Source organism: Rutilus rutilus (genome assembly GCF_951802725.1).
Source record: "Rutilus rutilus genome assembly, chromosome: 4".
Classification (NCBI taxonomy): Eukaryota; Metazoa; Chordata; class Actinopteri; order Cypriniformes; family Leuciscidae; genus Rutilus; species Rutilus rutilus.
The window spans coordinates 13357080-13380532 of record NC_140212.1 but is presented as its reverse complement, the minus strand read 5'-3'; the positions used below and the strand labels follow the sequence as shown (position 1 = coordinate 13380532).

Here is a 23453-nt window from a genome sequence, read left to right as displayed (position 1 = left end):
GTCATTTGGTTGGACTTTGTACTTTGGAGGTCTAAACGAATGAGTAAAAACTAAAAAGTATAATTTTTGCCTTAGAAATGTATTGAGCAAGAATACAAGCATTCCGTTTCAATAATAGGCCTACTCAAGTTAAGTAGCTTACAAATTATCCAAAATAATGCTTAAGTGTAATAATAAAGTTAGAAAGTCATGATGACCTTCTAAATTTGACCTTTTACTTTGGATGTCTAAATTAAACTGTAAGGAGTAAAAGCAAGAATTGTAATTTTTAAAATAGACCCCTGCTCCAGTAAAATCTCCACCAAAATATTACCTTAAAAAGTTAGCTACAATGAAGTAGGCCTATGCTTTACACCCCTGATGAACTCACCCACTCAGACATCATCACGTTCGGTCATGAAATGAATGAACTTAAAGTGGCTTGAGTTGAAAAATAAAAATGTACTGAGTGAGTGAGCTGTTTTTAGTGACCAATCAGATGGATTGAATCAAAGGCGCACCTCCATGTGTCCTTCACTTGCAGTGTTTACCATGGTGTTTACAGAAGATTTGTTGCTTAATGGTCTGAAAAGAACGCGACCGTTAAAAACAATAGCCAAGGAACAGTTCACATATAAATGTGCTTGAAAGAGTTTTTATATATCAACCACGGTAAAAAAAGAAGAAAAAAAACCCCAAAAATGTATGAATACAAAAATCTTAATAGCTTCTTATTGATAGCGTAAGGTACGTGCCTTTAACCTGTAGGCTACATCATCAAATGTAACTGGAACATATTTTTATATTTGCCTAAAACAAAAACCATTACAGAGGACTTTGCTTCCCCATGTTATTAGCCTAGTCCAGTGACGTATGCCTATCAATAGACGGCATCATGCGCGTAACCACAACGTGCATCTGACGAACGCATCATATAACCAGTAGAGAAAATAGGCTATATAGGCTACGTTATATAACATGACATATTTTCTATATACCAAAATATACTCCTGCGTTGTTATTTATTTCAATACAATACAGAATAATGCGTTGAAAATGCGAAAGACAGAGAGATTTTGTTAATCTCTCCTTTAAAGTGCATGACCACCGACTCGCGTGCATTTTCAGTCATACGCGGCGGCGGTTGTTTGTAAAATATGACGGGGTTTAAACATATTTATCAGACACATGAAGGTTGAAACGCTAATGAATGCGCGCGCTCGTTTACCTTGTAAGAATGAGATGATGGTGCGCTCGTGGCTGATGCAACGCTCGCCATGATGAATGTGCGCCGTCTGTAAACCTCTTACAGATCACACCATATCATAGCCAGTGTGCCAAAACAAACAAAGCATGTTAAAAAAAAAAGGTATAGAAATGCACCCATGTGCCACCATTATAAATTATTTTGATTGTGTGAACTGAGAAAAAAACTTTTGGGAGAAAATATGGGAAATTATTGGCAGTTGAAAATGAACATGGACATTAATATATTTAAATACGGCACAGGATAGGGTACTGAAGTCCCCTGGGGCAATGGACCCCTTTTTTAATTATCTATTAGGCCTATATTTCTCCCAAGGTACTCAATTGCAACCTGCAACAAAACAGTACTTTTCTAAACACCTCTTTGTCATTATGCATTGCATTGGCAGAGGGGGGAATGCAGAATACCTGACCTGACAATAAATAGGTTTCCATAGGTCTAATTTTGTTACATCTATACTATATGCACGTGGTGCACATACTGTATATAGGATCTTATATGTAATGCGTTTATTGGATTCTACATTTTTAATAAAGGCACAGTAATTTAGTTATATATCTATAATATATCTTTATATAGCATACGTTAAATATGCGTTTATTTGATTACATTTTTTAAGTGAAAATATGAGGAATCAATGCTCTGATATTCAGCCTCTGTCAGTTGCAGTTCCATCATTGGACGCACGGTGTCAGTGCGCCGCAGATTTTAATACGGCCTTCGATCAGCTGTGTGACGCTGCTGACGCACTTATTTGTGAACCGACCGCGGCGCCAACGTTTGAACAGATTCAGGTGTGTTTGTTTTTCCAACATTAGCTTTCCAATATTTGCTTGTCACGTATAACTGCCCTCAAAAGATAACAGAGACACCACATGAAATTGAAGGTGGCCTTTAAATAAAGAAATAAACTTTTTGTCACCTTAAAAGTGACAGAAACGTTTTGCGTTTCTCGGTTTGTATATAAAGTTTACTTGGTGTTGTTGGATTCCCGAATAGGCGGATTTTGACAGGTAGGTTTGCTTTTTTTGCTTGTCTGTTTTTGATAGTTATATTTTTATGCACGAGATCATACTTAGGCAATATTTTAAGATAAGTGTGTAAGGTTTTTACTGATGACCGTTTTTTTACAATATTAAAACGTCACTCAGAAAAAAACAAATAACGTAGTGACCGTTAAAAATGTATGAAACATTTGTATTGTATATTGTAACGATACGTTCATAAATCAATTTACTAACAATCTTTTATGTTTTGTGTCTCTATCTATCTATCGATCTATCGATCTACACATACCCTAGCAGTACATGTTTGTGTGGACGTGATTGACATGTATTAAATTATATAGCCATTTTAAGATCACATGACCTGCCAAATACTATTCACTCTGTTTTAAGCTTTGAACTAATTAACTCATATCCCTCCTGTAGATTGAGGCTTTCTCTCTTTTCCCACTCCAAAATGGATGTTGGAGTGACTCCGAGACGGCACAACCCCCGGGACAGCATCTGCCGCAAGCTGCAGACCATCCAGCGGCGAGATCAAGAGGTTAACTCACCCTTTCAAATTCCTAAGTTTCAGTCTAGCAGCTACGACAGCCCTCACTCGGGGCAGCGCTTCAACCTGGAGGCCATCCTGAAGAAGCGTACTGTCCGAACGGACGGAGAGACTGACTGCGATTCCTCTGTGGACATGCTGACCCCCACAGCTTCCCCCGGACTGGGGTCTTCCTCCAACACCCCTCGTGCTCCCATCACCCCTGCCAATGCCACCTATACCATCACCAGCATGCTGGGCACGTTAGGCACGCTTGGGGAGAGGAGAACCTCAGCAACGTACAGCCGGCCGGTTCGGCGCAACTGCTCCACCCCAGCAACCCAGACTGGGGACAATTACTTCAACTTTACCCCACGCTACTCCACACAAACCCAGCTAGAGGGGCCCGACACGGAGGCGAAGATTTCGAAGATCCCAACTCCAGGCTTGTTCTCGTATAACCTGAACTTCTCTTCTGATATTTCTAACATGGATGGTGAACTGACCTACCCGGCCCTTGTGGTCAAGAGACTTTCACTGGGCGAGGGTAATGAACCACCTCTTTTTTTAATTCTCTTTTTAATGTCGTAAATGTTTTGTTAATAGCGGTAACTGTTTTTTTGTCTTTTCATTGGTTTTGAACAGGATCTCTGTTTCCCTCTGAGCCCAAGAAGGAGAGCATGGCTGAGGTCAGTCTGATATGTGAGGAAGACCTGTTGGACACCATTTTTCAGGCCTGTGACACACAATGCAGAGGTATTTACATCTGTTTGGGACTGTTTTTTTGTTTTGTTTTTTTACCATTTACTGCTTTTTCCATTTACTAACGTAATTTGTGTAACAAGCTATTTAACAAGAAAATTAAGGCCAGGACTTGACTTTATCAGTCTGGAATTGACTGAATGTTGTCAAGCTTCAATGCAAGTTTGTTAAACTTTGCTTAAATATTTATCGTGCTGTTGTTTATTATTATTCAATAGCCCACACAGCTTGAAGTCCACCTGTAGTTAATCATTTTTTTTTATCCCTTAGGCGTAAAACTCATCTTTGATCACCAAAATTACATTTTCTTGAAAATAATTTCTTCATGCCTTAAAATAGCTTGAATGTAACTCATTTAGTATATGCGGTTCTATGAATATACAAATTAGCCCCACCTCACACCAGCTCTGAGATCCACTCTGACGATCACACGTTGATGTGATTGGTTACAAGGTAGTCAGAAACACCAGCGATTTCAAACCGTTTTTGAGACTGTCATTGGTTCATTGCAGTTTTAAAGAGAAAAAACTCAGCAATGGTGTTGACTTATGAATTTGTACATGGTTTGTCACCACATGGTAACATAGACATATAAACATTAAAAACTTGATTTTCACCACAGGTGGACTTAGCCTAAGTAATTTCAACAGAAATATAAAATCATTTTGGAGTAAAAGCAAGTCTCACGTTTTCAATAAGCTACATTTACCTTAGTTCTGTGAAGTTTTGCAGGCAAAATCTAGTAATTTCAGTAGGAATTAATCCACATGATCATGAATTTTGCATGAGTGCTAAAGATTTGTGCACGAGATTTTGCAGCGGGTTCAAGTTAGTCGCTATACTATTGACAATGGATCGTTTTTTTGCACATGAAATTTCACTAATGTGCTCACATAAATACCAGAATTGTGCATTGAAGACAACCGTGCTTTGATGTTTAGTGGATTTCAACTGCTCCCTCCTGTTTCACAGATATTAGTCAGCTTTACAACCTGCTAAGGAATAACATTACAATGCCTGTGGTTTTGTTTTATTTAAACTAAAGTAACCTCTAAGAGCTTTTCAGCATTCACACTTGGAGGCAAAGGCCTTCTGATCTGTCCTCAATGAAGTCCTGCTGTTTCCTCATGATGTCTCTGACCTTATGTGCTGTTTGTGGTGATCAGACTGATAAGCTAAAAGAGTACAAAAGCGTTTTTTATTTACAGCCATTCTTCTCATGAATGCAATTTGCTGCGTAAATGAATGCGAATTATTTTTTATTTTTATTTTTTAACAACCTGTTAAAAGCGATGATAGCGATGGACTTTTATATATACAGCCTTGATATGTTCAGACACATGATCATGGTGACTCAGAACAAGTAGGTGTTGATTTGCAAACTTTCTTGCTGGGATGGCATCTGACGAGACCCAGGTCTTCTGTGACTCTAGCCACTGTAACCATAGTAACACAGAGTCCTCTGTTGCAGGTAAGGTTTATGTATCGCACATTGTGGACTTCTTGAGACACACCACCTGCCGCAGTTCAGAGGACAGCGGACTAGAGGAGCTCTGCAATATGCTGGACCCAGAGCACAAGGACATCTCCATAGACCAGGACACGTACCATGCCATCATGAAGGAGTGGATTGATGACTGTCGCAACCAGGGGTATGAAGACGTGCTCATGATTTAGAACAACGATACGCAGTGAATTACTGTAATAATGGCCATTTTAGTAATATTAATAGTAGTGTTAAAGGGGTCCTATAATGCCATTTTTGTACAAGCTAATATGATTCTTTAGGGTCTAAATTAAAAGTTTGTAATATACTTTAATTAAAAATTCTCATTAGTACTGTAAGAAAACACTCATTTTACCTGGTCAAAAACAGCTCTGTTTTCAGTGAGTGAGCCGTTTTAGTACATGCGTCTTTAAATGATAATGAGCTTTGCTCACCCCGCTCCTCTTTTCTGTGCGTGCACCGTTTTTAATAATAACACAATAACCATAACGCGTTGTTCATTATAAATGTGGGATTATGAATTATATTGAGAACGTCGTACATAGAAAACATGCCGTAATGTACCCTGAGTGTAAACAGCCACATTTGCAAAGATTAATATAAAGATTAATATAAAGGTCAATAAAACATTACACTCACTTCAGTTCTTCTGGGGGTGCAGCAGGAACACGAATAGTTGGTACCGATCCTTTTTTCAGGAGCAGCTTCTTAGCAAAACAAAACCAGCTTTATACTGACCTCATTTATAAAGCAGTCTGGTGTGTGAATATTCCCTTCGAAAACACACTCAGCCACTGCGTCTTCAGCGGTTCGGTTTTATGAACATCAAAAAGACTGCTGTGTTCCTTATTACACCCAACAACAGAACACCACAATCGCTTAGACGCCATTCTGCTCATAGACAGTGCTCCAGTATCAACAATGGCCGAGCCGGTCCGCGCGGACTTTGATTGACAGCTCGCTCACGAGCGAGGGCGGGTCTGTGTTGAAACGCTGCTGTCAATCAACAATCGTGGGAGGGGCGTCCCGGCTTGATTTGAGATGGGGGGAAAACATATAAGAAGATTTAAAAAAAACCCACTGGATGGATTTGTATCATTTTATGATGGTTGTGTACAGGCACTGCCAACACATATTTCAGTACAATCAACTTGTAAAAGTGCATGTACCATTATATGACCCCTTTAGATGATATAACTGCACATTTCTGGTTTTGTGTCCATGAAGGGGCGTTTGAGCCTTATTGATAGAGCAGAGACAAAAAAGGTTGGGAAAATATTGCACAGGACAAAAAAACATTTTGCTGAATATTTTGGTCAGTTAACAGGAAGCTGTTGGTTTTGCCAACAACTTTATGCGGTATGCCTTTTGTAGATAATGCCAACCCCACCAAAAACACATTGCAGATTTTCATCAGCCTGCTATCAATCCACAATCAGGTTTGATCAAATGGCCTTTCTTCGCTAAATTTTCGGAGATAAAAATCCAACTAAAATTTTCCCTTTACATGTAGGACGGACTCAAAGAATGACACCCAACAGGAATCATTCAAACTACTGGACAGTTTTTCAGGTGAGATCTTCTTAGGAGTATATCAGAATACTCATATTGTTGATATGTTGCATACACATATATGTATATGTGTGTGTGTGTGTATATGTGTGTGTTTTATTATTATGAGTTTGTTTCAATCACCTCTTGTTTCCTTTAGCTAGGAGATCTGCTCTACTGAATATGACCTCAGGTAGTCTAGAAGCATTTGGAGGGGAAGCCTCCAGAGCTGACCTGTAAGTTTAGGAGTGCGAGTTGCGTGTTTGTGGCATATAAAGCGTTAACAGTAGTGCTCATGTTGTTTGTGAGACTGTATCAACTGTATCAATCAAAACTTTGGGCACACTTGAATCGATTTGATTTTCATGATCTTAAAAACCTTTTGATCTTTAAAGGCTTATGCTTAAATGCTTATTTATACAAAAGATAGAAATCTAAATATAAAGCTGATTGAAGATCTATTATATTTAAGTATATAAAAATGCATTCTGAGTTATTTTGTGTTTGTATTGTACAGGGAGACATCAGATCTGGTCTTCTGTGTGGCAGATCTGCAGCTAAATAACCAAAAGCTGCAGGAAGAGGTTCGTAAACTGAAGCAGACGGTTGAAAACATGGAAGACACCAACCAGAAACTCATCGAGGAAAATGAAGACCTCAGAGCACAAGCTAAAATGTACTGACTTTGTCTCGTTTATCTTAACCTCTGAAAGATCAAATCCCTTCATCATCATCAATTCTCACCTCTTCACTCCCGTCCCTTATTTTTGATCCTGCAGGGGGCAGCAGTTATTACAGAAGGAGAATATGCTTAAAGAGGAAGTTGAGGAGATGAAGCTCAGCCTGACCTCTTCAGAAGAGAGTCGAGCTCAGGCCTCAGCTCAAAGAAAGCAGATGGTGAGGCACAAGACCCTCTCACCTTGATGGCAGCTCAGATGTTAAGAAGCCAAGTTATGAGACTTCCATAAACTAGTGCAAACAGATAATGCTTCTAATTAGATGGCTAGTAATATTACATACCCCAAGGATATTAAATCATTCAGAGTAAACAAATCTGGTTGCCAGATGAACACTATCACACTGGTAATTTTGACATTGACAATATATATTATTAGAACAAACATGAACACATTTAATAACCCTTTGTTCTGGCTTCCCACAGGAACGGGAAAACCAGAGTCTCATATCCAAGATTGCTGATCTACAAGAGGAAGTATGGTCCTATACATCTACACATTCATTTAAGTAGTCTCACTTAATGATCCTCACTCATCTATATTTCCATTTTATTTGTCTGTCTTCCTTCCTTCACATTTCTCCTTCAACCCACATTAAGAACATGAAAGTCACACTGGAGGCAGAGGAGCTTCAGAAAAAGATTGGTGACCTCTGTGACCTGAATGCTGACCTTCAGGTAGGCCCTTTTTTATTTTACTTACTCCTGCTTGGTCTTTTATGGCAAAATAAGCATTGAGCTCTGTCATTGGTAAATGCTTTATTACACCCTCAGGTCCAAGTTCATTCATTTGATGCTATTTTGGCTGACAAGGAGTCGATAATTCAGGAGGTCAGTCCATCTTTCGTATCGTGAAAACAAAGTTTGAAATGAAACGACAATCTTAACGGACAAATGAAGTCGTTTGAATAACTTTATAGAAGAATTGAGGCTTTGCTTTAGTCATTACTAAGAATCATTTAGTGTCACCATTATTAATTTGGTATGTTTATACAACCTGCAATCATGTTAAATTTTATTATCCATTATTATAACAGAACTGCCCTCTTTCTCCTGCAGAAAAATAAACAGATAGATGAACTGAAGGAGGCCATTGTGGAGTATTCCTCAGTTACAGAGGTACTCTCTCTCTCTCTCTCTCTCTCTCTCTCTCTCTCTCTCTCTCTCTCTCTCTCTCTCTCTCTCTCTCTCGTGCACAGACAGGATGCTGAATCAGTGGTGTTAAAGAAAGTAGTTCTACACACAAGCATTTTAGGGACCTCAAAACCTAACAAATATTTCTAGATTAGCAAGTGTGCATATGATAACCGGAACAGAGTGAAATAATTTATTCCATAGTGTTGTATTGAATTGTGTATGTTTATTTTGCTTACTTCAGCTGCTGAGAGCAGACAAAAACAAACTGGAGAGTCAAATGCAGATGATGCAGCCTGATATGACAATGTAAGAGCTCTATGAAGTGCACATAACCCATGTCAATGAAAATATTAGCTTTAGTTGAGCTTATTAGTGGGATACATTATACTTCATTATACAAACTTCAGCAGTTCCTTCACATGTTCCTCTAACTGTGTGTGTATGGGTTTGCAGCCCGGGTCTCTCTCTTTCTGTGGCCTACAGACTCAATCAGATGAGTTTAGGCTCTCTTCAGACAGAGTTGGCACTGGCACAGAATCCCGTGGAGGTTTGTAGTGTTTCTTTGTGTTTTTGCTATTCCCTTGTTGGTCTTTGTCCCGTCCATGATTTGGAGTGTTTCTTTCTCTCCACTCCCACCAGCACTCATTCTCCGCCCACTCTCTCCCACTCCACTGCCACAGTGTGCACTCAGTAATCCACACCCTCTTTTTGCTTTAAACCAAACTTCAGGCTTTACAATGAGTCTGTCTACATGTGCTTTTATTTTTTTTGGCTGTGGAGTATTCCATAATCGTAATTGGTGATAACTTAACAAAAAAAAAAAAAAAAAAAAATATATATATATATATATATATATATATAATTATATATATATATATATATAATTATATATAATCTTTTTCTCTATATGTTTGAACATTTATTGTATTAAATTTGTATTTTATTCAATAAACAGAAATTATATATTTATATTAAAAAATATAATATATTTAATAATTGAATATATTGACATAAATGTATTACACATTGCTGACATTAAGTGTGTGTGTGTGTGTGTATTTGTGTAGGGTTTGGAGCATCTGTCGTCCTCTGTCTGTTTTACATCTTCTCTGGATGAGACTCTAGATCGTGAGGTTCTTCTGCTCCTCCAAGGCCCGACTCCGGAGCAGCTGTCTCTGGAGTTCAAAACTCTGACTAGCAGACTGGTAAACTAAACCAAACAGCCATCACACACACACAGTTTTACAGCAAACCCTCACCTGCACAGTTAATCTGGGGTTAATTTTGCCAGCTCTCCATCACCAGACACCTGAATTCAGTTTTGTATGATCTTGGTCCATAATGATATAGAATGTTCACAGTGTATCAAACATGAATCGTTCCAGAAGAGGGAGTTTAAGGAAGTCGGCGTGACCTTTCTCACAGCATTCAGAGGCCTTACAGAGAACAGTGAAACTCAGGAGGCCAACACTAACCTCAAGCTACAGGTGAAAGGATTTCAGCCAAATCGGACTGTATAAAAAGTTATGCACATGCAGTATGTAAATAACTAATCATGATACCGTTATATAGAGATACACATTAGCTCTTGAAAATTATGCAAGTACTCATTTTCCCTTATCTGAGCCTTTATCTACCACATTGCATAACTGCCTGGTTGGACATGATCACTCTTATTGTGTGTATTCAGCGGACCGCATCATTACGTGCAGTCCCTGGTGGTCAACTATATAGGCCAATATTTCTCTCACTCCAATTCCCACGATGCACAGGGATAGTGTGTCGGGTCAGAGTAACTCTGTGACTCTCCTTAAGAGGTCTTTGATGAAACTGATATTTCTTTTCACATTCAGTATGATTTAGCTGGTATTAATGACTTAGTGGTACACTGTCTATTGTATTTTTTTTGTTGATCTTGTGAACTGCTGCAGGGCCTGGAGGTGCAACTTGAGCAGAGGAGGAGTGACTGGACCCGCAGTCTGGAGCAATTGGACCAGTACACAGACTCTCTAGAGAGGGAGCTTCTGAAGATGGCCAGCAACATGCGACGTTCTCGTACTGAGATCCTGCACCTGTCTGTCAAGTGAGTGGACTGAGTCGGTAGCAGAGATGGTTTTTATTAGCTATCTTAATAAATAATATTAGTTTTTTTTCCTGTATTTACAAGTCATATTTACCATTAGAAATCTTAGAAATAGAAAACTTTGTGATCTGGAATTTTGTAACGGATACCGAATACAGGTTTGGAACAAATTGAGGGTGAATAAATGATGACAGAATTTAACTATCCCTTTAATTTAGACTTCGATTTTGATTTTATCAGTGGATATTGGTAGTACAAAACACCAGCTTGATCATACAGTTAACAGAGACTATGGAAACCTTTGGATTGCAAATGGCAATTATTTTAATGCATATATAAGTGCACTTTTTTTTTGTATATTCAGATTGAAACATCACCCCATTCTAGGCAGTGGAAGGATTATGGAGCAAGGCTTTACCAATTTAGTCCATGTCTGTGTGAATGTCTCTGAAAGCGTTTGTCAAGGGGCTGTTCCGGTTGACCCCCCTCAAGCTGTTTTTGGTTCATTGGTGTCTCTCATCTGACATAACACGGTTTTCAAGGCTATGGCACACAGCGTACTGTGAATAAAAGGCAAAGGCTGTTGTGAGAAGCCAGGGAAGTTAAGGGGTTGCACCGTCTAGTGGTGCTCTAAGTTTGGGGTAAAGGAGCAATGGGACACTGCTTGGGCCTGCGGATTGGGTATAGTATGTCCGACTTTCGCTTTTGAAGGACTTGTGAACAGTTCAGACTTGTACTGAGGATTTGTGGGGATGGTGCTTATTAGAATGTTTTCAGGCTGCTATGAAATCTAGTTTGGTCTGTGTAATAGTAGAATCTTTAGGCACCTCACAAATAGTCTTTGAATACAGGAGTCAGGATATGATATCTTTTTACTAACATTGTCTCATGTGCAGTGCTTTTCAGGAACCATAATAATTGTGTTTTTGTGTCACATTATTCTTTAGTGCATAAGTTGTATTTTAGTGTGTTTAGTTGGGGAAAAACGATCTTTGGATTTTTGTGAATTCTGCCTTTTTAGGGTACAAGAACAAGAGAACCAGAAGCAGCAGTTGCGAGAGGAACTCGACCTACTAAAGGCTCCGCTGGACAGCAGAGAGGCCAGCAGCCAAACACCGGATCACCTACAGCAGGTATTGAGGCTCATCAAACAATTGCTTTCACTTTCACTGCCTGCACATGCTTCAGCATATGTGGGCTTTAAAACTCATGACAGATTTAGATTCAGCCTTGGGAAAAAAATAAATATATATATATATATATATTTTTTTTTTTTGCGAGAATCTGCAGATCACAGATGGGTACTTTTACAGTCTCATTACAAGATGCCTGGAGCTTTGTGTGTAGGCGGCAAGTGTGGTTTGTGAGCCAGTTTGAATCTTGACTTCTTCTTGAACCTATCTCAAGAGATTAAATGCCTTTTACCAACTACCCCACAATGTTCTTATGTTTAGAACTTGCCACATGTCTTGAGTTTGGTTCACTTTTATTATTTTCCAATCCACTTTATTTGTATGTATTAAATTGCATATTGTTCCAAAGGCTCCAAAAGGTAGGCTGGGGAAGCCCACCTAGTTTTATTATAGTGTTTGTGTAGAGCTTTTATCACCACCTGATGACATGTGACTGGTGTTATTGTGTATCTTCAGGTTGTGGAAGAGCTGGATGGCCCCTCTCTTGAATGGGATGAGGAATATGTGTTGTCTGAGTCACCTCCTTTACAAGAGCGCGGACCTGACCAGGAGATGCTTCAGGAGCTCTGTTGTGATGAAGAGGAACTACAGGCCCTGAAACAGGAGGAAGAAGAGGAGGAGCACACAGAGTCTGTGAGGGACAAGGAGACGATCACGGTAAGGACTGAGGAAGAAGGTGAAGCAACACAGGATTCTGGAGTAGAAACCGAAGAGCTACAAAGAGACTTCACAATTTCTCAGACGATTCTACCAGACGACAGCACTGACGGCGAATCTCAAGGTGAGAAATGTATTAATTAGTAAGGGTTATTTTTCCCATAGTAGGATTCAGTTTAGTTTAAAACTTCTTCAGAATCTTGTTTTCAAAGTTACAGTCTGAAATTGCAAGATAAAGAAGGTTTTATAAATGGTGAAATGGAGAAACAGACCTAAATGGTAGGGTTTTCCTCTCTAAAGAAGAATAGTTTTGGATGTGAATCTGTCATCTCAATTAGTCTCATAGTAGTGTGAGACTTCATAGTTGTCTAGTGGAAATGGTCACATCTAGAGGACAACAGGCCTCTGTCAGATTCGTCAGGCTATATAATCCTTCCTTAATCCCTAGTCACACAGGGCAGGCAGCCATCCCTGAATCTTAAACCCAAGTTGGAAAAGCAGGGTCAGACCTTTTTTGGCTTTTCTTCTCCACTTGTTCTGCCATCTTTGGTCAGTAGTACAAACTATGTGACCTTATTCTCCCCACATCCTTCGCCGCATGACTGCCAACTAACTATCAGACACTGGTCATTTCATAAACCCAATGGTCTGATCATAACTACTAGACATGACAGTGAGGAAAATGCCATTTTTTCTCTCTCTCTTTCAGAAACTCCATTTAAGGGTGTGGGAGGAATACAGAGGCCTTGCACATCTCTAAAGGTAGATTTGTGATTTCTCATCTTCATTTCCCATAATTCCTCTCTACAAACTACCAGAAAAATAAATAATTGTGTAAATATGTTATCATTCTTGCGATCATATCTTATGATGCAGTTCAAAGCGTTTCATACATTTGGTTGCCTGACCATGCCTGACCATGAAATTCAAAAACACATTTTTTTTAGTGACCTTGTGATGTGTTAGGCATGCCAAGCTGCATTGTTCTTTTTGATGTCATGGACAATTAGTGTTTGGCATGGTCAAACATGTGACTGACTGTTGTCAGGGGGATGGAGTTTAACTGTTGCTTCCTAAATGCTAGCAGGAAATTGGATGACACTTAGAACAAGTGTACACGCACAGAGACACATTGATAGTGTTGCACATCACACCTGAATAAACTTGTCACAATTTGCATTGCAAATGTCTGAAGTGTGGATTTTCGCCCATCATTTAAAAGTATCCAAAGACAATATGTCGTCTTTGGGGAGTCGTTCTCTCTCTCTTAATTTTCACTGGCCTTCTGAATCTTTTCCTGGCTGCTGCAGGAGGAAGACAGACTCCCAGAATGCATTGGGCCTGAGGACGCCCACGGGCAGGCTGCTCCTCTGCCTCACACCCACAGTCAGTGTGCTGGTAAGAGCTCTTCCTCTCACTGTCCTTCTCTGCTTAATGCTCTCTATTATTTTAGTAACATACATTAGTGAAATATATTTAATTTGTCATTTGAATTGAATGATTTTCATTACACAAAATTAAAACTTTTATGACAAGGTGACACTATTTTATTGCATATTGTATGTCCTCACACACTTCTACCGCTCTCACTTCAGATGACCCATCTTTGAGCTCCGAGACATCCCATGAACAGGTGACCTCGGTCAAAGATCTCATTTCATCTACTGAACTTTCCTCTTTTGTGACCTCTGAGATGGTATCTGTCTCCACGGGCCAGCCTGAAATTGGTGATTCCATTACGGGAAGGTGAGACACTGCACCCCGCACCCTTTTATTGTGCACATACAATTTCCATACATCAGCATTTGTTTGTGGATTTTCTCTGGCGCACTGCTATGAAGTGCTAGTTAATGATTCACAAAAAAGAAATTATGGTCTACTTTTATTCGAAATGCCTCCCACACACCCAAAGATCACATTTGCTAGTCAAATGCGTGTCCTCTTCCTGTGTGTTGGGCTGTTTTGTGTAGACTTATTTAGGAGTTATTACTACTGACAGAGTCTCGCTTTGCATGCTCACCATGCACCTGTGTGGCCAGGCTCGCACAGACACCCTGTCTACACACTGATGGAGTGTATGTACCAATGTTGCACTTACTGAGAGCAGCTGCATCCTAAAAAAAACAAAAAACGAAAAAAAGGAACAATTTGGTAAACTTTTTCTTTTCTCCTGGGTCAGGACCCAGCAGTCTGCAGCCACAAACGGAAGACGTGAGGCAGAACGTGCGGCCACCACAGCCGACATGAGTGACTCGCAGGTCAGTTTGAGGAAGCTGAGGAAACCAATGGGGAAACTTGTTGCATTTGTAACGCAGCTAGCCATTTCTTTCACTTCCCCTTTTGTGTTTCTCTTACTTTGTAGTTTTGCCCTTTTCTCTTGTCATGTTCAATTGCTAAAGACTTCCTGTTTATCAGTTCAGTGTAGTGAGAGAGTAGCTAGGCTCACATTTCTGTTGTGCCGTAAAGGGAAGACCACAGTTGGCCGATTGAGAGGTTTCTGGATGGCGGTAAGCAGGAATTACTGCTCATGAGAGTATGTGCCCACTCTCTTATCGATGTGATGGTCTTGGGCTTTCTGTGTTTAGAATTGGTTTGTGTGAGCTGCTTTGCAATTTTATATAAGCATCTGTCATCTGACAGCATAGTTTTGTAAGTGTAATTTGCCTGCTTGTTTGTCCAGAGTCGGATGCAAACTATTTTATTAACCTGCAAAGCCAAGCATTATTCTCTGACATATGCACTGTACTAATTGCCTCACTGTTGACTCTGTCTCGTGGAATTTGTTAACTTATAATGATAAGATGGGAGATATTCAGGTGAAATTGGAGTGCTACCAAAATAAACTGCACTTCATCTGAGGGCTTTTCTGCTTTTCAGTTCATAGAGAGTGGGCAGTGTTAGACCTCTATGAATATGTACTGTAGCATATTAGTGCAAGTAAGAGATAAATAGACTGTCCTATAGCTAATATTAGTCCGGTATGGTTTTATGGAAAAGCCTCGTATTCAAGTCCTGCCTGAATACAGAAAAGCTGGCTGCTTTTCACTACTGTTCAAACGTTTGTGGTCAGTAATATTCTCTTGTTTGATAAATTGCCATAACGACCTTTATAATGTTACAAAAGATTTCTATTTCAAATAAATGCTGTTCTTTTGAACATTCCATTCATCAAAGAATTCTGAAACAAAATGATAATGGTTTCCACAAAAAATAGTAAGCAGCACAACCGTTTTCAACATTGACTATATACATATATATGTATATGTATGTATGTGTGTGTGTGTATAAACAGCAGCCATTCTCCAGCCATACTTGTCACATGACCCCTCAGAAATCAGAATATATTTTTTATATATTTCACAATGTTACTGTACTTTTGATCAAATAAATGCAGTCAGGTAAGCATAAGAGCCTTCTTATAAAAACATGTAAAAAGTATTATCGACCCCAAACTTTTGAACTGTAGTGTATATAAGTGGTTCTGAACTGGTTTTTGATTCAGTACCTAGATATTTGACTGGACATCAAGTGCGATCTGCCTAATTTGGCTAGCTTCTACTAAATGACAGATTGGGTGCTCAGCCTTTGACGTCAACAGAAAATATGGGAAGCTTTTCATAAACCTAATTATTTTTCTATTCTAACTTTGCAACTAAACAATAAATTATACATTTGTTTCTTCCTCTGTTACTGTGACTCAACCGGAACAGACCTGCAACCATTTTTGTTGTTATTTGTTAGTTGTTTGATTGTTATCTTGCTTCTGGTTAATGAACTTGATGATCAAATATGTTGCCCAGGCTTTGTGTGTGGATTTTCATCAGTATGTTTGGAACAAGTATAGCACTTTTTCACTCCCACTTCAATGAACTCTGCCAGTACAAGTGCTCTCCCCCTCCCTCTCTTTCTGTCACTCCCTCTCCCTCTCTTCCTGTCTTTACCATCCTCTCTCTCTTTCCCTGCCAGCTGTAGAGCTCTCATACACATTATGTAAGTATCTAGCACTTCACTCTCTGTAAAGCAGAGTGTAGCTCTTATATTTCATCTGCCATGTCATGGGACAGGTATGGAACTGTGTGCATGTACGATTCTTATTTGCACAAGATAGTGGTTTTCCCAAGTGTATATGTATGTATATTGCTGCTCAGAGTGTCACTGGGTCATAATGTCATGCTGTTGTCACCTATAGAGACTGAGCGAGGGACAGCTTTCTAAAGTGTCTGCAAAATCGGACAAGTGAGTATTTCCTCTTTGTGAAATTGATTATTTTTCAGTACATTTATTATGCACTTGAATCGCAGAGATCGGTGGTCTGAGTGTGTTAGTGTTGTAAAATGCATATCTTAAATAGTTGTTGTATTGTTTATTGTTATTTATTTGTTTAGAAGTCTCTTATTGCCAGTAGCAGAGGAAGAGGAGGCCATGCCAGAGGCAGTGGAGGTGACATCAACTGGGGTTAACTCACCAGGTAGGTGGAAGTTCCCTGTTGACGTTTGAAGTAAGGATGTCACATGCATTTATATTTCAGCATCAATTTAATACAAAAAAAGATACAATACAATAGTACCGAGAAGCTAATCATTTTGGTATCCATGTACCAAATGTATGACTGAACTATACCAGCTGTACTGGTATAAAGACGACTGCTTTTGTAACAGTTAAATGCACTTCTTGGTCAAAATGAAGTCTGTTAATGTAAAGACAGATTTGCCATTACCTATTTTTGATGTTAAAATTAATTGTTGAGCAATACTGACAAGATTAAGAGAAACCCTGCAACTGTTTTTCATTTATTTGTTTTCATTACTGACTGTTACTTGAATATTTAGTTAGAAAACCTGAAGCAATGTGTAAATAATTGACCAATACTTGAAGGATGCATGCCAATGTTCATTTTTAAATTTATATTTTGCTTTTTAAATAAATGTGTTTAGTAGCATTGGCTTTTGAAATTGATATTGAGATTCGTGAAATCTTGCTGGTATTGCTATTGGCTCCTGAAATTTTGGTATTGTGACCAACCAATAAAGAACCTCTAATAACACTGTAGCTTAAAAATAAATATTATAATACAAACTTAAATGAAAACTAGAAATATTGCCTTGGCAACTAACTGAAATAAGTTTAAATTGAAGTACTAAAACTACAAATGAAATATAACCTAAAGCTAAATAGAAATATTTAAAAGAAAAAAGAAAAGAAAAATTGCAAAATTAAAATGAAAACTGAAAATATAAAAAACACTCTAATTTGGTTGCAACTTTGGGTGTCATACTAGTAGCAGTGCAGATGAGACTCGACTCACAATTGATTCCAATGGAGTTTGCTGTTAGCATTCTGCTAAGATAATTATATCTCTTAATATTCCAAGTATAAAAGTACATAGCAAACATAAATATTTGGGAAAATCCATTTTTATTTATTACACCAAACTATGTTTTGAATGATATTCTCTCTCTCTCTCTTTTTAGACAAGACCGACAGTAAAAGGACAGTGGTCACATCTGAATCAAACTCAACAGCTTCACCTGACTCATCAAAGGGTCCTTCTGAAAAAGCCAAAGACATGACCTTTGGCTCCGGTGCCAGTGAAGGAAATCTTCCCACAGTTCCTGATGTACAAGGCTCCAAAAAAGACCCCTCGACTCTAAGGAACAAGCTCAAGAAGGTATGAGCCACTCTCACCAGCATGTATTTAAACTAAACAAAATGTAGTCAGGTGAATGCAGTTCTATCTGCTGTTCCAGATACTTTCATGAAATACTTTTAATTACACAAGAGGTTTGTGATCTTATTAATCAACATTTATAGTATGCCATCTGATACCCAGTGTAAACCACTGTAGTAAATGTGCTGAAGTTGACATGCCTTTGTTGCATATTCAAAGTGAAATGGTCCTCTTACAGGAAGTGCGCAGTATGGAAGCCATTGAGGAACAAAAAGCTCAGGAGGACGGTGAGCCTTCAGTGGCCACAGAAAAAGGTGCCTGTAGATAAACTATCTATCTCATCCAGTTCTACTTAAGATATTATCTTGTCTTTCCTCAATGTCAATCTCCTTCTCTGCCCTCAGGTGACACATCTGTCATCTCTGAAAATGCCAGCGATTCCACCAAAGATGACAAGAACAGGTTATAATGCTTTGTGTACTGAATTGATATTCATACATTTTTAATCTGATTCAAGCATGATTCACTTGACACATTCATGTTCCCATTAATCTGAAATGTGCATTTCATCTGCAGCCTGTTGACAAGTGACAAAGAAATTGAGGTAAGGTGTTTTTTTTATCCAGTCCCATGTCAATGTGTGAAAATATATATATTTAAAAAAAATAAAGTGTTAAATAATGTACCTTAGAGAATATGCCGACAGCTACACATTAACGAATACATAATAGTAATTATTGATGACTTCAGATCAAATGGCAGTTATGTTGAAGGTATTTTTGTATCTTAATTTACATTGGTAGCTCATAACTAGACCCACATAAAATCTAAACACCTTTTTACATATTTATAATAGTTGTGGCGGAAATTTCAAGGAGTTTGGCAGAATTCTTATAATGGTATATGTTTTAAACAGACCTGAACTACATTCTAATCTAGTGAATACGCAAAAATATTTGCAAAAGCATAAACAGTTTTTAAAGTGTTTACTGTGTGCTCTCCTCCAGGCGGAGTTCCACCGTCTCTCTCTGGGCTTCAAATGTGACATCTTCACCCTGGAGAAGAGGCTACGCCTGGAGGAACGCTCACGGGACCTGGCCGAGGAGAATGTCCGCAAGGAAGTGAACAGTTGTAAAGGTCTACTGCAGGTCTGTCATTTTGTCCTTTTTCTGCAGGCATAAAATAATTTTTATTCTTTATAAAATACATTTAGATGCAGTCTATTTTGTCAGTGTTAGCAAGTCTTCTGCTCAGCACAATGAATTTTCAGCTCACAACAGAAAATTAGTATGGAAATGTAATTTCTTCCCAAATTTTATCTAAATTCCTGTTTTGTTTTATAGGCACTGATCCCACGGTGTGAGGAGGATAACCAGTCCATGGAGATCATTCATCGTCTGCAGAAGAACCTTGAGATCCTCATCCAGTCCATGACCAGAGTGTCTAGCCGTTCAGAGATGCTTGGGGCCATTCATCAGGTTTGTGTGTTTACTATGGCTTTTCAGAGTGCTGAAATAGCCCACTAAAACCAAAGTTGGCAAAGAAGCTTGCTTGTTTACTTCTCGGCTTCCTTGCATGTATAGGAGACCAGAGTGGGTAAAACGGTGGAGGTGATGATTCAGCATGTGGAGAATTTGAGGAGGATGTACACCAAGGAGCATGCAGAGCTGTTGGAGCTCAGGGAGAACCTCACGCCGAACGAGAGGCCATTTGGGTCCTCTGAGAGGGGTTAGTCACTACAAAAATAATTATAATAAAACAAAAGTAATAATACCGGTCTCTTTTGTGTCACATGGGATTTATTTTATACTTGCAGATGATTTTAGAAACAAGAAGCAGTCAGCCTCAAACATGTTCAAAGTGAGTTTTAGAACAAAACACACCATGTTAAAATCATGGATCAGCTTGCAGAGTTTACTGATATTTGTGTTTTGTCCCTAGACTACTAGCCGACGCATCAGTATAGCTACCATTCCCCGCAGCGTTGGAGGACAGACTCATTTTGACATGGTGGGTAGTCCAGTGCTTTTGAGATGCTTTTGTTAGAGAGAAGTGGAACATCTGAATAAACAGTGGTTTCTAATTCACAGCCCAAAGACATGGCAGAGGCTGAGGTCGAGAGACTTTCTCGTCGGTCACCGTGGTAAGTGTACAGATGCTGTTTTTGAGATTGCATGGTCCACAAAACACAACAGCCTTTAACTTTGTCCCCCAAAACAAGGGTTAATGTGACCCAAGACTTCTCAGAGCAACATTTATTCATTTGACACTTTTATTGAAAGCTACCTAAAGTGCATTGAAATTATACACTTATCAGTATGTTCTCTGGAAATCGAACCCATGACCTCTACTGGAGTTGCATGCCGATTGTTTTTATAAACTTCTGCACTTCTTTGCACTGCGAGAAAGGATGTCATGGCTGTGTGTCAACCGCTTTACAGGATCATGACAGCCAAGAGGCCACCTCTAAAGCGCTTCGTTAGCTCTGGTACTTGGGCCGACATTGACGAGCCCACTCTGATGAATAGGTAAGGTCACGCGTGAAGAACTGTTGTGTACCGTTCGTCTTTTGCAGCGATTTCATGTTAAAGTCATAAAGCAAATGTGCCATCGAAAAGTTGTCATGCAGACCCACAATGGAGACCTTGAGCCAAGATGGGTCAGTACAGTGTAAACTTTGCACAGGTATGGATATGAAACAGACTCTCACTCGGAGGAGGAGCAGAAAGAGGAACAAGCGGACAGAAGGACTAGCCTAACAGAACTAGGCATCAAAATCACCTCCTTCATAATGCCAACTAAGACGTTAGTGTATCTTCCGCATCCATTATTTCTCTGCTTCAGCATCCAGGCATTATCTACTACAAATTGAGGGTTTTCTGTCAATAATGTCACTGCCTTTTGCTCTTACAGCTAAGCTAGGAAAGTAACTTCATGTTCTGAATGGTCGTTGGACACCCGTAATGTTCGTTAGCTTTGCATATATCTTTAACACACATTATGACACACTGCATGTCTTCTGCTTCGGTTTGCAGCAAGTAATCTAATCAGCCAACCTGTGGTTTCAGAGAGAAGTTCTTGAAAATATTTTTTTTTCTCCACATTGGTGGACAGTTGTGGGCATTTGCAAATTTGCCAGTGTACTTTGATCCCACAGTTGTGTGCTGACGTTCTCTGGGGTATTTTCTTGAATACAGGATGAGTGGTAGACCGATAATTAGAGATAAGGATGGATATATTTATGTATGTGTACTACTGTTCAAAAGTTTGTGGTCAGTACGATTTTTTTTATTTAAAAAAATATATATATACGGTATAATTTTTTTAAACTCAGCAAAGATGCATTAAATTGATTTAAAATGACAGTAAAACATGCTCTTATAATGTTAAAAAGATTTCTTTTTCAAATAAATTGTTACTTTGAACTTGATTTTCACAAAAATATTAATCCGCACAACTGGTTTCAAAATTGATAATAAGAAATGTCTCTTGGGCATCAAAGCAGCATATTAGATTGATTTTTGTTGGATCATGTGACACTGAAGACTGGAGTAATAATGCTGAAAATTCAACTTTGATCACAGGAATAAATTACATCTAATATGTTAAAATAGAAAAGTTATTAAATTGTAATAATATTTTACAATCTTACTATTTTTACTATATATTTGATCTTTGTGAGCATAAGAGACTGCAAACTTTTGAACTGTAGTGTGTATATATAATATAAAATATGAAAAGCAATAAGATTGGCTGACCTCAACATGTTAAAGTGTTGGCCGACTACCCGGCCTGACCTTTTATAAGTATCGGTCTATCACAGAACATTCATATTTATCTTGTTTATCATGTGCTTTGTCAAACATTACTTTCAGCAACAGCTGTCAGTTTTCACATTCCTTTAAATGTTCAACTTATTCTCTTCAGGTCGCCTCAGCCGTCTCACCCATTCAGACTGACTTTTTTTTTATAGAATTTGTTGCTTTTTATGACCTGCTTTGTACATTTTTCTAATAAGGCTCAGAACATACTCTATACAAGTATGCGTATGTAAACGCTTCTAGCTAAAGCAGCTCAATTTCATGTGTTATTGATTCCTATTGAATGAAATGGTTGCTGTTCATTGCCAAGTCATTGCTTGTACAGAGTATTTTACTGGCCTAAAGATATCTACTGTATAAAGTGTTCTGCAGCTAATTACAATACCATGAACATTTTACTTGCTCTTTCCTGGTTTAGCATAAGAAAACACCTTGCTTCTTTTTGTTGAAGGTATGCTTTTGTACTTTTCTTTAAACATTTCTTTCACTCTCCATCCCAGTCCCAGCCCCAGCCCAACAGATCACGCTCCACCCAGTCTGATAGAGGGGCGACCTGCAGTGTCCAGAGGCACCAGGGGCATTTGGATTTGGGTGGCCTTGTTTGTAGTGCTAGCTGTTCTACTGGCCCTCTTGGCAAGCCTGATGTTACAGCCTGCAGTAGATGCAGCACCTGTGGGCACCGGGGACTCCTGGATGACCATCCAGCAGCTTCTGTGGCCCTATACTGGGCTGAGGCACAACGCCCAGCCCCCTGTGTGACACCTGGGCATCTGCAAGGCTTGAGTAGCCGGTCCTGACATTCAGAAACTCCTCCGGCTACACTAGCTGTGATGCAACACTGCTGCCTGTCCTTCTAACAGAACTCTTTGTGATCATTACTTACTGAAGGTAAAGAGAAATGTGGGCGTCTTGAGAGAGATACGCTGAAAACTGCAGACTGCTTTGGATGCTGTGTACACAAACCTTTGTGTTGGCCATGTATGTTGTAGGCATTTATATGAGACACTAAGTGCCAGCCAATCACACAGTGAATATTTGGTTTGGAGTGAGATGAGCAGACTGCAACAGTGTGAATGTCGAACATCATATATAGGTTGCCCGAAAAGGCTTGACTTGTTTTTTTTTTAAACATTTTGAAATTGATCAGTGTATTTTTATGGGAAGTTTGAAAGAGTATTGAGATTTTAAAAAAATATTTTTTTTCTTTTTGTTAACTTATTGTTTTACAGTTTTATGCAGTAGATTGTTTCCCCCATATTATTAATTGTTACAAACACATAATTTTTAACCTTATTAAGCTGTTGGTTTGGTGTTTTAATGTTCACTTTTGTATGTTCCAAAGAGGGGGGGAGAGAAACTTTGCACAATAAAAGAAACTGATCCAAATAATATCACTATTTATTGCAGGAAAACAAGCTAAATGGATCATGAGGCTTCAGTCAGTCTGTTACATGTAATACTCACGCTTGGGTATGTCCTACTTGTTGTATGTCCTACAAATAGTACATAATTCAACATGAGTATACCAATCTATAAATCTTATTTGGGAGAATCTC

The 23453-nt window shown here is 38.9% G+C and overlaps 2 protein-coding genes across 8 annotated transcripts in view; one reads left to right on the top strand and one right to left on the bottom strand.

The window, feature by feature from the left end:
• Positions 1-1315, bottom strand: part of bcat1 (branched chain amino-acid transaminase 1, cytosolic) — a 10911-nt gene extending 9596 nt beyond the window's left edge. Inside the window, exon 1 of one of the 2 annotated variants that reach the window (XM_084406930.1) lies at positions 1208-1315. In XM_084406930.1, coding sequence (XP_084263056.1) covers positions 1208-1258 — 51 coding nt within the window. In that variant the 5' untranslated portion in view covers positions 1259-1315. Of the gene's footprint in view, positions 1-370; positions 408-1207 lie in introns of those variants that run through there. The other variant, XM_084406931.1, reaches the window with a different exon arrangement.
• Positions 1-23453, top strand: part of lrmp (lymphoid-restricted membrane protein) — a 24633-nt gene extending 1180 nt beyond the window's left edge. Inside the window, exons 1-38 of one of the 6 annotated variants that reach the window (XM_084406925.1) lie at positions 1990-2040; positions 2677-3329; positions 3428-3538; positions 5016-5196; positions 6565-6623; positions 6763-6838; positions 7120-7278; positions 7382-7499; positions 7765-7815; positions 7939-8016; positions 8113-8169; positions 8398-8457; positions 8717-8781; positions 8929-9022; positions 9543-9680; positions 9861-9962; positions 10407-10558; positions 11580-11691; positions 12208-12532; positions 13118-13170; positions 13719-13806; positions 14004-14154; positions 14588-14666; positions 16598-16644; positions 16794-16876; positions 17880-18076; positions 18315-18390; positions 18481-18538; positions 18653-18680; positions 19084-19224; positions 19420-19554; positions 19660-19804; positions 19893-19936; positions 20018-20086; positions 20167-20219; positions 20518-20604; positions 20762-20881; positions 22398-23447. In XM_084406925.1, coding sequence (XP_084263051.1) covers positions 2708-3329; positions 3428-3538; positions 5016-5196; positions 6565-6623; positions 6763-6838; positions 7120-7278; positions 7382-7499; positions 7765-7815; positions 7939-8016; positions 8113-8169; positions 8398-8457; positions 8717-8781; positions 8929-9022; positions 9543-9680; positions 9861-9962; positions 10407-10558; positions 11580-11691; positions 12208-12532; positions 13118-13170; positions 13719-13806; positions 14004-14154; positions 14588-14666; positions 16598-16644; positions 16794-16876; positions 17880-18076; positions 18315-18390; positions 18481-18538; positions 18653-18680; positions 19084-19224; positions 19420-19554; positions 19660-19804; positions 19893-19936; positions 20018-20086; positions 20167-20219; positions 20518-20604; positions 20762-20881; positions 22398-22656 — 4473 coding nt within the window. In that variant the 5' untranslated portion in view covers positions 1990-2040; positions 2677-2707 and the 3' untranslated portion in view covers positions 22657-23447. Of the gene's footprint in view, positions 1-1986; positions 2260-2676; positions 3330-3427; positions 3539-5015; positions 5197-6564; positions 6624-6762; positions 6839-7119; positions 7279-7381; positions 7500-7764; positions 7816-7938; positions 8017-8112; positions 8170-8397; positions 8458-8716; positions 8782-8928; positions 9023-9542; positions 9681-9860; positions 9963-10406; positions 10559-11579; positions 11692-12207; positions 12533-13117; positions 13171-13718; positions 13807-14003; positions 14155-14587; positions 14667-16597; positions 16645-16793; positions 16877-17879; positions 18077-18314; positions 18391-18480; positions 18539-18652; positions 18681-19083; positions 19225-19419; positions 19555-19659; positions 19805-19892; positions 19937-20017; positions 20087-20166; positions 20220-20517; positions 20605-20761; positions 20882-22397 lie in introns of those variants that run through there. The other 5 variants (XM_084406924.1, XM_084406927.1, XM_084406928.1 and 2 more) reach the window with 5 other exon arrangements.